Genomic DNA, 14831 nt, shown 5'->3' with positions numbered 1-14831 from the left:
AAACTTCTCGCTCGCACCATTATCACTCAAACATTTGTTATACACTACATACGTCCGTACACAGTCGGAATATGCATCATCAGTATGGGCCCCACATCATGCCATCTCAATGAACTGCCTTGAAATTGTCCCGAATCGCTCCGCTCGGTTTATACTAGCTAATTACCATCGTACGGCAAGCGTAACACAAATGAAGGCTACACTCAACCTACCTTCGCTGTTAAGCCACAGGAAACAATCACGCCTACGCTTATTTCATAAGATTTACTGCCAGAACGCATCGCTTCGGTCAGCATGGATTAGTCTAGCACCCTTCATATCCTGACGCAGAGGACATACGCATAAGGTGCATGTGCCTCGCTCTAACACACTAACACATTCGCAATAATTTTTACCCCAAACATGCAATGAACGGAATGGTCTGCCAGCATCCATTATTAGTATAAGTAATCCTGTTCATTTTAGAAACGCTTTAGTTAACTACATTTAAATCATGAAACTTGCATTCAATATATCATGTGTTTTTTCATTGCATAAATAACATATTTGCAACTTAACTATGTGTGTATTGACCAATCATTACCAATTTGTTTTATTAAAAACTATCAAGAGATTTCTAAGGTGAACTACCACTAGTATTTTTTGTCTATGATGTGCAAATCATTAAGCGAGCATAATTTATCATTGTTACTTATACTGTGCCTTTTCTGTACATTATTTTGCCTCCTTTATGATGCCTCTCCCCTCTATAATGCATACGTACTCTGAGGGTACTGTAAATAAATAGAGAAATAAACAAAGAAAGGCTCCATTTCAATTACCTATATTGTCTAGCAAGTAGAAAATAAACTCTGCAAAAGAACAGCGTAAATTTTCTACAAATGTGGGAATACTATATTAAAAATGTGCACTTTAGAATGGCCTAACCTCGAAAATTTCCAGTTAGGACGTGATCTAGCTTTGAAGTTTGAAGTTTTCCCATTATCTACATGCGGGAGAGAGAGGAGGGGAAATAACTGCGTAACCAGCATGATAAAGCCTTTGGCAACAATTTCATATGCTGCAGTCGACAACATATTCAAATGTTATAAGATCATTTCAGAATCCACGTACTCACATTATGCATCACAAACAGCAACAACTTAAAGAGAATGCAGTGTATACGTAACTACGTTTTGTTGTCTAATGAAATGAGCAAATCAGAAATGGCAAAAGCCCATGCAATGTGGATATAAGAGATAGAGAGAAATTAGTCATGGGAAAAAGGCAGGTAAGGGCTTGTAAGAAAATACACGGGAGTAACGTGTGATAATGCATATTTCACATATTCGTGTCGTCATGAGGTAATTGATTTAGAATTTTTTTCCTCTTACGCTCGAGCAGCATTCACAGCTGGAACAACTTTTGTTTTCTGCAGGCTGTGGTCTATGGGTCACCAAAGATGTGTTGCACAGTTTCCCGCAGGAATGCATTGACCAGTTCGAGGACAACTGCGACAACGCGGTCGCGGTGTTCGACGACGATACTTGCAAGGGTGTGTTCGACAATATTTAGAGCACTTTTCAAGTGCGTGTATTTTCACGAGCGTTCGGTCATTAGTACCGAATAATAAATTGCTCCATCACAAAAGCAAAACTCTCCCGTCGATTATTTATATCTAATCCGTTTCTCCCTTCACCACATAGTCTACGCACTCCCTCCGAAAAAAAAGAAGGTGAAACGCATATCTTATTGATGTTAGGAACGAAATGACGCGAAGCTTCTTTAAGTTAGCGACTTCGCAGCAGTAGTTGGTAACTTGACCTCCACCACTTTGCTACCTATCTGCGTTACGAGGACGAAGGCGATCTACGATGCTTGTGTGGAGAAGAATGCTGATGAGAGGTACATGGCACAGTGTAGTACGACATATATATATATATATATATACATTGTCACAGTCGGAATGTGGTCTTGGAGACGACGAAGAAGTGTTTAGCAGTATCGATGCTCTACGCTTGTTGGCTCAGTCATTAAAAGCCATCTGTAAATAGACGAAAGCTTCTTCCTTCCCGTAACTTCATTGGCGGACGTGCGGGGTAATCACTTGAGCAAGACGGAGCTCCGCAGCGGACGTAACCTGGCCGCCATGTCATCCGAAGGAGAGAGTTCAACCGCGGCCCCGTCGTCGCCACCGACGGTCATCCTGGCCCAGCCTCGCGACCCTGGCATGTTTTCCGGGATTGACAGCGTTGACGTGGATGACTGGTTACAGAATTATGAACGGGTCAGCGCACACAACAGGTGGGATAACACGCTTATGCTGGCTAATACAATATTCTACCTCAAGAAAACAGCACGGGTCTGGTTCAAAACAAATGAGGAAGAGATTACGAGTTGGGACCAGTGTAAACAGAAGCTTAGAGATTTGGTCGGCAAACCCGTCGGCCGCCAACGTGCTGCGAAGAAGGACCTTGGGACCCGTGTACACACGTCCACTGAATCTTACGTGGCGTATATCCAGGACGTCCTCGCTCTTTGCAGCAAAGTAGATAACAATTTGGCAGAGGCAAACAAAGTCAGCCACGTCTTAAAATGCATCGTGGATGACGCGTTTAACCTGCTTGTTTATAAGAACACCACAATGGTCACTGAGATCATTAACGAATGTCGCTGCTTTGAAGACGCGAAGAGTCGCCGCATAGTTCGACAGTTTACGCGTCTACCTAATACCACAGCTTCGTCGACGCGCGAAGACATTTGTCCACCGCCTGAGTCCACCTCCTGCGAGAACGTGGTACGTATCGTTCGGCGAGAAATCGAAGCAGCGTCTCCTTCCACGCCAGCCACGCAGTGCTTTGACGATTCCCGGCCGCTTGTGTCCCTCATTCAGTCGGTCATTCGCCAAGAACTTGCCAATGTAGGTCTTCCAGCCATCTGCTCCGCCAGCTGTCCTGACTGCTTCGTCTGCTGCCTCATCCCCTGTTCTCCGGAGCCAATAAAGTCCATACCCGAGCTATCGCAACCCAGCCGAATGGCGCACGCAAGACGATAGACCCATCTGCTTTTACTGTGGACGTGTGGGCCGCATCTCTCGCCACTGTCGAACTTCCTGGCCAGCCCACTCTCGACCAAGCTTTCCCGTTTACCGCCGTTCCCCACTGAATCCTCGCCCGCCATCACTCTCCCCTGAGGTTGAAGACGCACCTGACACCACTCGAGCTACCGCGACAGCCGATCGCCATCACCACATAGTGGCCGCTCCCGTTCGCCCCAGCTGCGTCGCTCTCCATCCCCAGCTTACCGTCGCCGCTCTCCGACGGGAAACTAACTGGGCAGCTCCTCGAGGTGACGCTGCTCTAGAACACCGGCCTGAAATTCCTCTGCTGACCCTGCCTACTAATCGGAACCTTCTGGACGTGGACGTGGATGGTTTGCCCGTTACAGCACTCATCGACACTGGAGCCCAGATTTCCATCATGTGTGCGGAGCTTCGAACGCGCTTGAAGAAAGTACTTACTCCTGCTCCGACTCGACTGCTCCAGGCCACCGATGGTGGAACTCCCGCTGTGCTTGGAATGTGTACTGCTTGTGTCAGCGGCGCCGGTCGCCACACGTCCGTTTTGTTTAGTGTGCTTGAACATTGCCCTCACAATGCGATCCTCGGACTCGACTTTTTGACCGCCCATCATGCTCTGATTCACTGTTCCGCCGGTGTTGTACAGCTTGACCTACCCCTACCTGTCCCCATTGACCTACCTGCTCAAGCTCCAGCTCAGCTTTGTTCCGTGGATTTTATGCGCCTGCCATCTCTTGCAGCAACCTTCATCCCTGTTTTAGCCAGCCCACCTGTACCTGACGGAGACAATGCCTTTACTGTCGTGACGTCAGTCCTGCTTTCTCACAATGTCTCCTTCCCACACACCATCGTTTCTGTTGCGGACAATCAGACATGTCTTCCCATCCTAAATTTCGGACAGTGCCCGCAAGTAGTTCTTCAAGGCATGTCTCTTGCCGTGTTGTCACCAACGCACGAGTGCCACATTTCTGCTCTATCTGTTGTGCCGTCTTCGACCACTGCTCATTCTGCGCCTTCTGCATCAGTCCCGACCGACGACTTTACAAAGATGATTGCACCGGACCTCTCAACCCAACAAGCCGCACAGCTCCGTGGCCTCCTCGAGTCCTACTCCGACATTTTCGATCTGAGCGATTGCCCTTTGCGTCATACTACGGTCGTGAAGCATCGGATAAATACCGGCGATGCAGTACCTGTTCGCAGACGCCCATACCGGTTGTCGCCCTCTGAGCGACAAGTTATCCAGAACGAGGTTGACAAGATGCTTGCCAAAGGGATTATTGAACACTCTTCCAGCCCGTGGGCCTCCCCTGTTGTTCTCGTCAAAAAGAAGGATAGCAGCTGGCGATTCTGCGTTGACTATCTTCATCTAAACACGATCACCAAGAAAGATGTATATCCACTTCCCCGCATTGACGATGCTCTGGATTGTCTCCACGGAGCCACTTATTTTTCATCTATAGAGCTTCGCTGTGGATATAATGGCAAATTGCCGTGGGTGAAATGGCCCGTGAAAAGACCGCATTGGTTACACCAGACGGCCTATATCAGTTCCGAGTAATGCCATTTGGCTTGTGCAATGCCCAGGCGACCTTTGAGCGATGATGGACATGCTCTTACGGGGTTTGAAATGGTCCATCTGTTTGTGCTACTTGGATGACGTCATCGTATTCTCTTCAACTTTTGCGACTCATCTTGAGAGACTTTCATCTGTTCTTTCTGTTTTTCGCACCGCTGGCTTGCAGCTCAACTCATCCAAGTGCCACTTCGGTCACCGCCAAATAACCATGCTCGGACACCTCGTCGATTCGTCAGGCATTCGCCCCGACCCCACTAATGCTCATGCTGTGCAGAATTTCCCCGTACCAACTTGTGCCAAAGATGCTCGCAGCTTTATGGGCCTTTTCTCTGTTACTTCCGCAGGTTTGTGGAAAATTTCGCCCATGTTGCCCGTCCCCTTACTGACCTCCTGAAGAAAGACGTTCCTTTCTGTTGGGGCTCTGAACAAGCGTCTGCTTTCTCGCAGCTCATAACGCTGCTTACCACACCTCCTGGTCTCGCCCAATTCGTGCCCTCCGCTCCAACAGAAATGGGCACTGACGCCAGTGGCTACGGCATCGGCGCAGTTTTAGCTCAACGCCAATGTGGGCACGACCGCGTTATCGCCGACGCCAGTCGCCTCCTCTCTCCCGCCCAGCGCAATTACTCGATTACTGAGCGCGAGTGCCTCGCCCTCATTTGGGCGCTGGGCAAGTTCCGACCCTACATATATGGTCGGCCATTTACAGTTACAACCGACCACCACGCCCTTTGTTGGCTTTCCTCCCTCAAGGATCCCACCGGACGCCTCGGTCGCTGGGCCCTACAGCTGAAAGAATACACATACACTGTGGTCTACAAGTCGGGTCGTCTGCATCAGGGCGCCGACTGCCTGTCTCGTCATCCCGTCGATGTATCGGACGGTTTAGTGGATGTCGCGCCGATCTGCGTTCTTTCGCTGTCAGCCTTGCAAGACATTGGCGCTGAACAACGACGCGATGAGTCATTACGCCCCATTATCGAACGCCTGCTCTCTGCTCCGTCTGACCCATCCCTTCACATGTTCGTACTACAAAATGGCATCCTGTATCGCCGCAGCATACACCCCGACGGGCCCGAGCTCCTAACCGTCATTCCGTCTCATCTGCAACAGATTGTACTGCAGCAACTGCACGACGTTTCCACCGCTGGACACCTTGGCGTAACGCGGACCTATGACCGAATTCGGCGACGGTTTTTCTGGCCCCGTCGCAACCGCTCCGTCCGGCGCTATGTTGCCGCGTGTGAGTCGTGTCAACGCCGAAAAAGACCAGCTGTGCCTCCTGCCGGACTGCTGCAGCCTTTGGATATACCGGCCGACCCTTTTTTTTCGCGTTGGCCTTGATCTCCTGGGACCATTTCCTATATCGAAGGACTGAAATAAGTGGATTGCCGTCGCTACGGACTATACAACTCGCTATGCCATTACTAGAGCCCTACCGACCAGCTGCGCTACAGACGTCGCTGATTTCTTGCTTCACGACGTTCACTTTCACCACGGTGCACCTCGTCAACTTCCCAGCGATCGCGGCAGATACTTTGTTTCCAAAGACATAGACGACCTACTTCGATCATGTGCTACTAAACACAAACTTACTACCGCTTGCCATCCTCAGACTAACGGTCCTACCGAACGCCTGAACCGCACAATAACTGACATGCTAGCAATGTATGTTTCCTCCGATCATCGCGACTGGGACATTGCTCTACGTCACGTTCGCTTACAATTCCTCGCGCCACGACACAGCTGGCTATTCACCCTTTTGTCTCCTCTTCGGCCGTGAGCCGACTTTGCCTTTCGAGACTCTCCTTTCGACCACACTCTACTCGCCGACAGAGTACACTCGGGATGCAATAGCCACATCGACCCAAGCACGCCAGATTGCCCGCATTCGTCTTTCTGCTTTACAGACACGCCAGGAGTGCCGTTACGACCAGCGCCATCACGACGTTAACTACGAACCAGGTGCTCTTGTGCTAGTTTGGTATCCAACTCGGCATGTTGGTCTTTCTGAGAAATTCCTCTCGTGATACTATGGCCCTTACCGCATTCTTCGCCAGGTGACCGCTGTCACATATGAAGTGTCTCCGCTGAATGCCCCGGTGCCTTCACCTCTCTCTGACATCATCCACGTCAGCCGTCTCAAACCTTACCTTTCTCAGACCGACGAGCCGCACCAATCAGGCGCTTTTTCCGACGGGGGTGATGTCACAGTCGGTAATGGAGAAAGAAGACGACGCTGATGGTGGTCTTGGAGACGACGAAGTGTTTAGCAGTATCGATGCTCTGCGCCTGTTGGCGCAGCCATTAAAAGCCATCTGTAAATAGACGAACGATTCTTCCTTCCCCTAACAATATTTAAGGCTTTGGGCCTTCGCGTCACTATGACACATCCATTCTGGACGTTTAGATGAAAGTAGGCACATGTGCATTGGCCAACTTTGTAGATAAGAAGATGAATAAAGAAAACTAACGAAATATTGATGTTTTTCTAGGAATAAACGAAGAGTGCGTCTGGGCGACGTTACGTCACGCATAATTGGAGTGGCATGAACATTGGAGTCTCCATGATGGCCTTATTCAGTCCAGTGTCGCGGAGACAAGGGGTCGCATGCTCGCCAAGCGTTTCGACAAGATACAGCGAGACGTAGTGCACTTTCTGCGGTCACAGGGAGTCAAAGCAGTGAGCATCCACTGTAGGCTGTTGGAGCTTCCCCTTCGTTCCTACAACGCTGATCTGGCCCCATCGAACTACCAAACCTACGGCTTTTTTGCTGAGGCACTGCATGGTCTTTGGTTTAGGTCAGAGAACGAGGTCCAGCTAAAGTGTGAACATAACTTCGTGAGCAGCCAAACACTTCCTCTCGGATACGACAAAGAACCTGGTCGCGTATTACCAAAAGTACATTGCCATGCGGAAAGCGTATATCAAAGAATTAGTTTGTGTAGCTGCTCTTCTTGTGTGTAATAAAGAAAGTTAAGCAAAAATTGCCTTCGCATTTTCGTTTACCGCTGCATATCCGCAACACATCCGCAAGTGGTGTGACGAAAAACGAAAAAGGCAGGGGAAGAGGCAAACCTTTTAATCGGTTTCCTCACTATCGAAAGTATTGGAGCTCCGCATATGGGATGCGACAATGGCTACACGGCCTTGAGGCATCTCCTACTGCTCTCACAGTTATACAAACTTTACTAAATAAACAGAGATAAATAAACCTCAGTGGACGGTTACAAACGTGTAACGAGAACGTTGTTTGCATCAGAGAACGGAACTATTCGTAGACATGTTTACTTTTGTGGCGTTTATTTTAATGTAGCGATGGTGGTCCGATCGCTGAAGTGAGTCGTTATATGTTGGGGGTACTAGATCAAATCGTTGTTTTGAAAGCGAGGTAGATGCACTTTCTTATAGATGTGTTTACGGTTATTAGCTGCGTGGCTCTGGCTCAACTCAGAGCTGTTGGCGGAAATCAGTCTCTCACCTATGCTGCTGAGATGAAGGAGGGGAGGAGGTTTTTGAGCATAGTTCTACGTATTGGTTGTGGACAAATGAGGTAGTTCGTGTTTTCGAACTGACTGCAGATACAGGAAGTACAACCGAAATAAAGACAGGTCGCTATCCAGAAACTATAACGAGTGTGTCACCTGGCGAGGCAGAGACACGGCGGAGAGATCGTTTCTTAACAGCAACCGATGGCCCACCGAGCAGTTGCAGCCAAAGGTGTTGCCCAGAAACTGTTTGGACAGTGCCAGCGTTGAAGCGTCTGTTTACAGTGGTGTAATTGTTTGCCGGCTCTGGGACCTGGCTTCTGTCTCGGCGTATCAAACCGCAGGATCTTTAGCTCTCGGTGTATGCTGCGGCCTCTGCGACGGACACTGCTGCTTAAACCGCAGGCTTATAGCGTGTATGTCACTTTTTGTGCTTGGCGGCTGGAAGCTATCAGACATCTCGCTTACGTCAATCTGCTGCTGCTTTCACGGCACGTAAGACAGGACTGTTGTGGCAGGACAAGAACCTTCCCTCCAGATCTCGAACTCACAGGAGCACTTAGTGGTATAAGGCTCCTGATTCCTCAATAAAATTTGACAATACTGTAACAACAGTTGGTTGGCTTGTGAGCGTGTATCTGTTTACGAAGTTCTAATACTCACTATGAGCAAGGTCATATGGTGGTGTTCAAGGGAACCGAGCTTTTTGTCCAGAAAATCAAACTGTCTTTTCTTCATTTATGGAAGCGCACGTGTCATAAATGAAAGCACCTGATGGCGCTCTGATAAGCTACCTTCTGGCGCGCTAGCAAAGCCTGCCTATGCCAACGGCGACATCTGCGAGCAACGTGACGCCTCGCGCACTCTTGCGCACCTCTCTCGCAGCAGATGGCGGTCTTGGCTTGTAACTGAGTAACGAGCTAAGAGAAACAAATGCTTTCATAATAAACGCCTCAACATTTGATCCCCTTTATTCTAAATGGCGCTCTCCCTACATGCGGGGTAAAGCTGAATAAGGGCATCACGTTGGCAAAAGATCCTCTGTCTGGCATACATTGGTGAGCCTTTGCCGCTCTTCAGGCCGTACGGGCCCTTAGCTGCTGAGTTGCACGGCAAAGTTTGGCTTTGATCTGTCCACGTCGACCCCGGCTCTACTACTACTACTGCTAATGGCCCTAACCCTTGCAACACGTGAAGCATATGCCTGTGAGAAAACTCATGATTCAAGTTATGCGCATGACAGCTTATCACGACTACGTTTGTGCTAAACAAATGATTTTAAACAGCCGTTACAAACTTTCTTCGAACGACAGTTCTGACAGAGAGCCACAGGGAATATCTAGCCACTGCCACGTGAAACATACGTACCACGCAAGCAGCCTCAACTGGAACACATGTGTCGAACCCACCGCGACATTCATCTAACATGAGGAGTTTACGGACATCTGCGCAGTGGCTGAACTCTTGCTAGTCTTTGTTATAATGCTAACTCAAATCGTCAGCAGGACTTGCCCTTAGTGGTAGCACTTTCCGTTACTGGTTTTATTGTACCACCAAGTGGGAGACGCTGTGAAAATCTCTTAAGTGTTTGACTATGAGCGGCTGCGTGCTTAATTCCTAGGTGTTTCACACTAGTTCGCTGCATGCAACCTTCGCTTTATCATACCAACTTTTCGCGTTCACGTGCAAGTGTCGCAAACTCGCGGCTTGACTGTGGGCCTCGCAGCTCTTGCTGGCTGTGTGCACGGCTCTTGTCAAATACGGCGCAAACAAGAAAAAAGAACAGAGAAAAATTAGGCGGAAATACTGTTCAGATTGAGACAGACTAATAACTAAGGAACTTGTAAATAAACAACTGCATTCTTTTGACTTGGGCACCACCCCAGGGACAGGAAGGAGACAAGGAAAGCGCAACTTAACTTGCTGGAACATCACAGTGTGGTATTCGTTGAAAAAGAGAAGTGTAATAATACAGCCCTACACATTGCTTTAATGTAACGCAAATATGGTAAGACTGGGCAAATAAGGAATCATAATGAATTAGCGAATGCTAGTGAATCACTAAAATTATTGAGCTAAAGTTATCCCTTTGTGCGTTCTCTAGTGCTGGAAGTGGTGCCCTCTGGGCAACATTCGCAGCTATCCTGCAGCATAATCATAACTTTTTTTTAAATATATGTATAAATAACGACACTGAGGCCAAGAAGTAATCAAGTCATTAAGTAACTTCTCCACTGATCGGCTTCAATTCCGCATTTTCAACATCTGCCCATAAGTGAATGGTAAGATTAGTTTCGAAGAGTTATAATTAATTAAAATAGGAAGACATGAGAAAATGCGCATATTCGTTTTTAATATCACATTCTAACTGGCTGCGTGGTTTAAAAAATGTTGCAACAATAGTTTCACAGACGGTATGTTAATATTGTGATGAATAGGTGATGCGCATAAAAAGAAAACCAAGAAAACAAACAAGATAATTAAAGTGTGGTAATTACACTCCTAGATGAACCACCGCTGAAGCCCAGCCTGGGATCTTATTTCTTTGTCTTCAATCACTCTTGTTCCTTTAAAATGAAGCAATGTTAATTCTGCATGTGTCTCCTTTAGTATGCTTAACAGCACCTAAAAGCTCTAGCTTGCTCCTCTAGCTTAGTGCGAATTGGTAATTATTTCTAGCGCCTCTAGGGATTTCTTGAGGGTAAATCGTTAAGATGAATCCTGAAGAGAAAAGAGGAAATATTGAATACACGATGTATTGCGACTATTTGTGCAGTGGTTCAGCTCTCGACCACACAGAAATTACAAACATGGGTGACTGAACACAGGGTGTAATTTGACAAAAAAAGATAAGTGGTGAAAATTGATTACGAACTACATCACAAAAAACAAACATGTGTAGTATAAACAAATTGGTAGCAAGTAGTGAATTAAGAGAACAAAATATGATAACAACGTAAATGGCATGACATGGCACAATAGTATCTTACTTCAGGAGGATCACTCGACAGCAAAGACGTCATAAATAAGATAATAAACATGATTGGCGTAATATATTTTAGACACCTTGGCTAAATAACATGAATATGTGATAATGACAAATATTCTCAGGTTTCTACGTGCCAAAAGCACGATATGATTAGGACGCACACCGTAGCAGGGGTACTCCGGAATAATTTTTACCATCTCGGGTTCTTTAACGTGCACCCAATGCAAGGTACGCGTTTCTTCTATTTCACCCACATCGAAATGTGGTCACCGTGGTTGGGATTTGATCCCGCGCACTCGGACTTCGTAGCACGACGCCAAAGCCACTACGCCGCCACGGCAGCTTATCAGAAAAAAATTGTCTACTGATAAATTAACAAATTAACCTTTAACGTCATTAGAGATGGCACAGATTGACATGGAGCGGAGTACGGAGAAAATGAAAGAGATACAAGAAACCATGTAGCATACGTCTAAAATAATAGAACCGATAATTTCCTTGTGGCAAAAAAAAAACACTTCACAAGCATTTGCACGTAATGCTATATGCCAGAGCAAAAAGAATACAAATTTCCCTGTTACTCTATGGCTGACGTCACAGCTAAGCACTGAAGTGCCCATCACGTAGAAATATGTTGCTGCAACTATGCAATTTAAACTAACTAAGATAACGATTTATCTCTCGTAACATTCATTATAAGGCACGCATGGCAGTACGCATACAAGTTGATAAAACACATAAATAATTCACATTTTCTACATAACATCATAAGGACAGGTTCAGACATGAACGTTTTTGTCAAAAGGCTTTCTTTCGAAAAGTTGCACGCTGCAAAACAGGTTGAGAAATCTCGCTATCGACATCATTTTTGTTACAGGGACTAGCCAGTGGAACTGGTGAACTACGTTCTGCTGGCTGCGCTATACTGCTAATACGAAGGACAAAAAAGAGACAGAGATACATGCGCGAATGACACACATGTGCGTATAAGCAGTATAGCGCAGCAAGCAGAACGATGTCACGCCAACTAGCTCCTGTCGAAGCTTTGGTGAACTACACAAGCCGCACGATTTCGCAACCTGCACGGTGCCCGATTTGAAAATTATGTGACGGCCCTAGCTGGACTTTCCTGTAGGTTACATATAATATTTAGGATAAGTGAATTAAGAAATACCATGATGCTAACATGGATGGTTTGTGAGTTTGTATATGATCTAACGTAAGAGAGAGAGAGAGAAATTTATTTACAGAAAGGCAGAGAGGTCGGCCTGAGCTATAACTTGCTCTGGCCTGCTACTCTACTCTGGGGAAAAGGGACGGGGAGGGAAAGGGCTGATGAATGATGATGGTATAAGGAAGAGATGCGTATATACAAATTCACAGAGTTGTGGTATCTCTAAAGGCGTGCGTCCAGCCCAGTGGCTTGGAGAAAAGCTACAGCGGCTCTTGTTACCAGGGCTGCGCTGGTTGCATTAGGCCAAGGACCTAAAAGAAACTCGTCCGATAGCGGTCTCTCATGGATGTTTGCTATGGAAGAGACAAGTTGCTGTCGTTCTTGCGCGTACGCGGGACACACGCAAAATATATGTTCAAGTGTTTCTGGCACCTCACAGCATTCACAGTTTGGGCTAGTATCACTGGCACCTATCATATTTCTATAACGGTTGGTGAATGCGACACCAAGGCGAATCCGGTGCACCATGCTCGTGTGGTTTCTATTGAACTTGTGAGGCATACGAAATCTCATTTCTTGGTCCCATTTGTGTAATCGCTTGTGTCGTCGATCTGGTTGGGCCCAGTGTTCCAACGTAGAGTTGCGGTTTACGCGACGAAGTAGGGCGTTTGTGTCTGTTCGTGAGAACGGAATGCGTACTTCACAAGCATTATCTAAAGCAGTTTTTGCTTCAGCGTCTGCCTGTTCGTTCCCTATCACGCCACAGTGTGATGGTATCCACTGAAAGGTGACATTGTGGCCATTTCTTGTTGCGTGGTCGAGATACTCTGTAATTTCTATAGCCATAGAATAATACGGGCCCCGTCTGAGGACACAGTCAATCGTTTGCAGAGCTGGCTTGCAATCGCAGAATATCGTCCATGCGCGAGGACGCTCCTCGGAGAGAAATCGAAGTGCTTCCCGGATAGCAACAAGTTCTGCGGCAGTTGATGTTGAGCTATGGTCTAGTTTAAACCGGCGAGCGATGATCATATGTGGAATGACGAAGGCCGCAGTGGAGGCATATGGTGTGACAGAGCCATCGGTATACACATGTACAGTATCTCCGTATTCTGTAGAAATGTGCAACAGGGTGAGTTGCCTGAGGCCAATAGATGGAACGAAAGACTTTTTAGTAATTCCAGGGATCTGCAATGTAACGACAGGTTTAGGCAGAACCCACGGGGGTGTTCTCGGAATACAGTCGGGAGAGAATCTTGTCGGCAAAACACTCTGATGCCGCGTTATAGTCGTTGAAAAGCTGGAATCTGGGTGTGTGGTAGGGAGCGATGACAGAGGATGGTGCCTGTGTCGGGTCAACACGCGGAGGTACATTCGAAGAGGCTCGCAGAGCAAGTACACCCGAATAGGACAAGCACGAGCTTCCGCTATTGTTCCATTGGTTGACGTGCATCGTGGGAGGCCCAAACATGTGCGCAATGCTTGAGCTTGAATGCTCTCCAGCGCGCGCACACAACTAAGTCCCATGCTTGAGAGCGCCGGCATGCTGTACCGTATATACCCTACGAATAGTGCTCGGTACAATTGGAGTAATGACGACTCCGAAGGGCCCCATCTTGTTGCTGCCACGACGCGAAGGACGTGAACAAAACTCTTCAGCTTTGACTTCAGTGCGGCGACGTGTCTTGACCAAGATAATCCCCGGTCTATGACTAAGCCAAGGAATCTGTGGTGTGTAACCGTAGGTATCACTACGCCGTTAACGATTATCGGATACATGCTCATTCGTTTTCGCGTGAACGTAATCACAGAACATTTTTCAGTTGAGAGTCGGAGGCCTTGACGCCGAAGATACTTAGCTGCGATTGTCACTGCACGTTGAAGCCTAGCACGCATTTGGGGACGGGTGGCTCCAGATGCCCATATGCATATGTCGTCGGCATATGTGCTAATCTTTACCGTGCTAGGAAGTTCGGATGCAAGGCCAATCAATGCAACATTGAAAAGAGTTGGACTGAGAACTCCCCCTTGTGGAACACCTCGATGTATATCTAACGTAATAAGAATCACTAGCCCTGCGAAGGAACCCAGAAGTCAGAGAAAGAATTTGAGTGGTGTAATGTGTGACAGACACATTGGCTAAAGACAATAATAAGTATGGGCAAAATGAGAAATATCAGACATTGTCAACCGGGCACTATTACTGTCACAAAGTCAACGGAAATGTTGAACTTTTACATAGCATATATCTCATCGGGTTTAAAAGTGAGCAGTAGATCCTCATTGGATCGCTGTGGAACTAAACTACGCGGTAAAACATATCAAGCAGCGTAGGTTCCATGTATTATAACGATTGAAAGTGTAATGACCCAATTTTTTAAATTCTTTCCTAATTACTTTCTTCCTTTAAAGGAAGACGCAGTACCTCTAAACCCCAGAAAAAATACTGCCAAGCCTCAGAGCTCCCTAAATTAATAGCTTTTCTGCCGCTATTCTCGGTTTGGTTTCCACTGTGTTGTAACATCGTGACTCAGCACGTGGT

At 47.1% G+C, this 14831-nt stretch overlaps 1 protein-coding gene across 2 annotated transcripts in view; it reads left to right on the top strand.

Moving 5' to 3' along the window:
- The window catches only part of LOC142570966 (uncharacterized), a 33597-nt gene extending 31974 nt beyond the window's left edge, over window positions 1-1623 (top strand). For both annotated transcript variants that reach the window (XM_075679263.1, XM_075679262.1), the window contains one exon: window positions 1418-1623. In XM_075679263.1, the coding sequence (XP_075535378.1) occupies window positions 1418-1554 (137 nt within the window). In that variant the 3' untranslated portion in view covers window positions 1555-1623. The remainder of the gene's footprint in view (window positions 1-1417) is intronic.
- The last annotated feature ends 13208 nt before the right edge of the window (window positions 1624-14831 follow it).

Source organism: Dermacentor variabilis, chromosome 2, assembly GCF_050947875.1.
Source record: "Dermacentor variabilis isolate Ectoservices chromosome 2, ASM5094787v1, whole genome shotgun sequence".
Classification (NCBI taxonomy): Eukaryota; Metazoa; Arthropoda; class Arachnida; order Ixodida; family Ixodidae; genus Dermacentor; species Dermacentor variabilis.
Note: the sequence above shows the minus strand (reverse complement) of the source record. Positions and strands in the feature narration are given on the sequence as shown.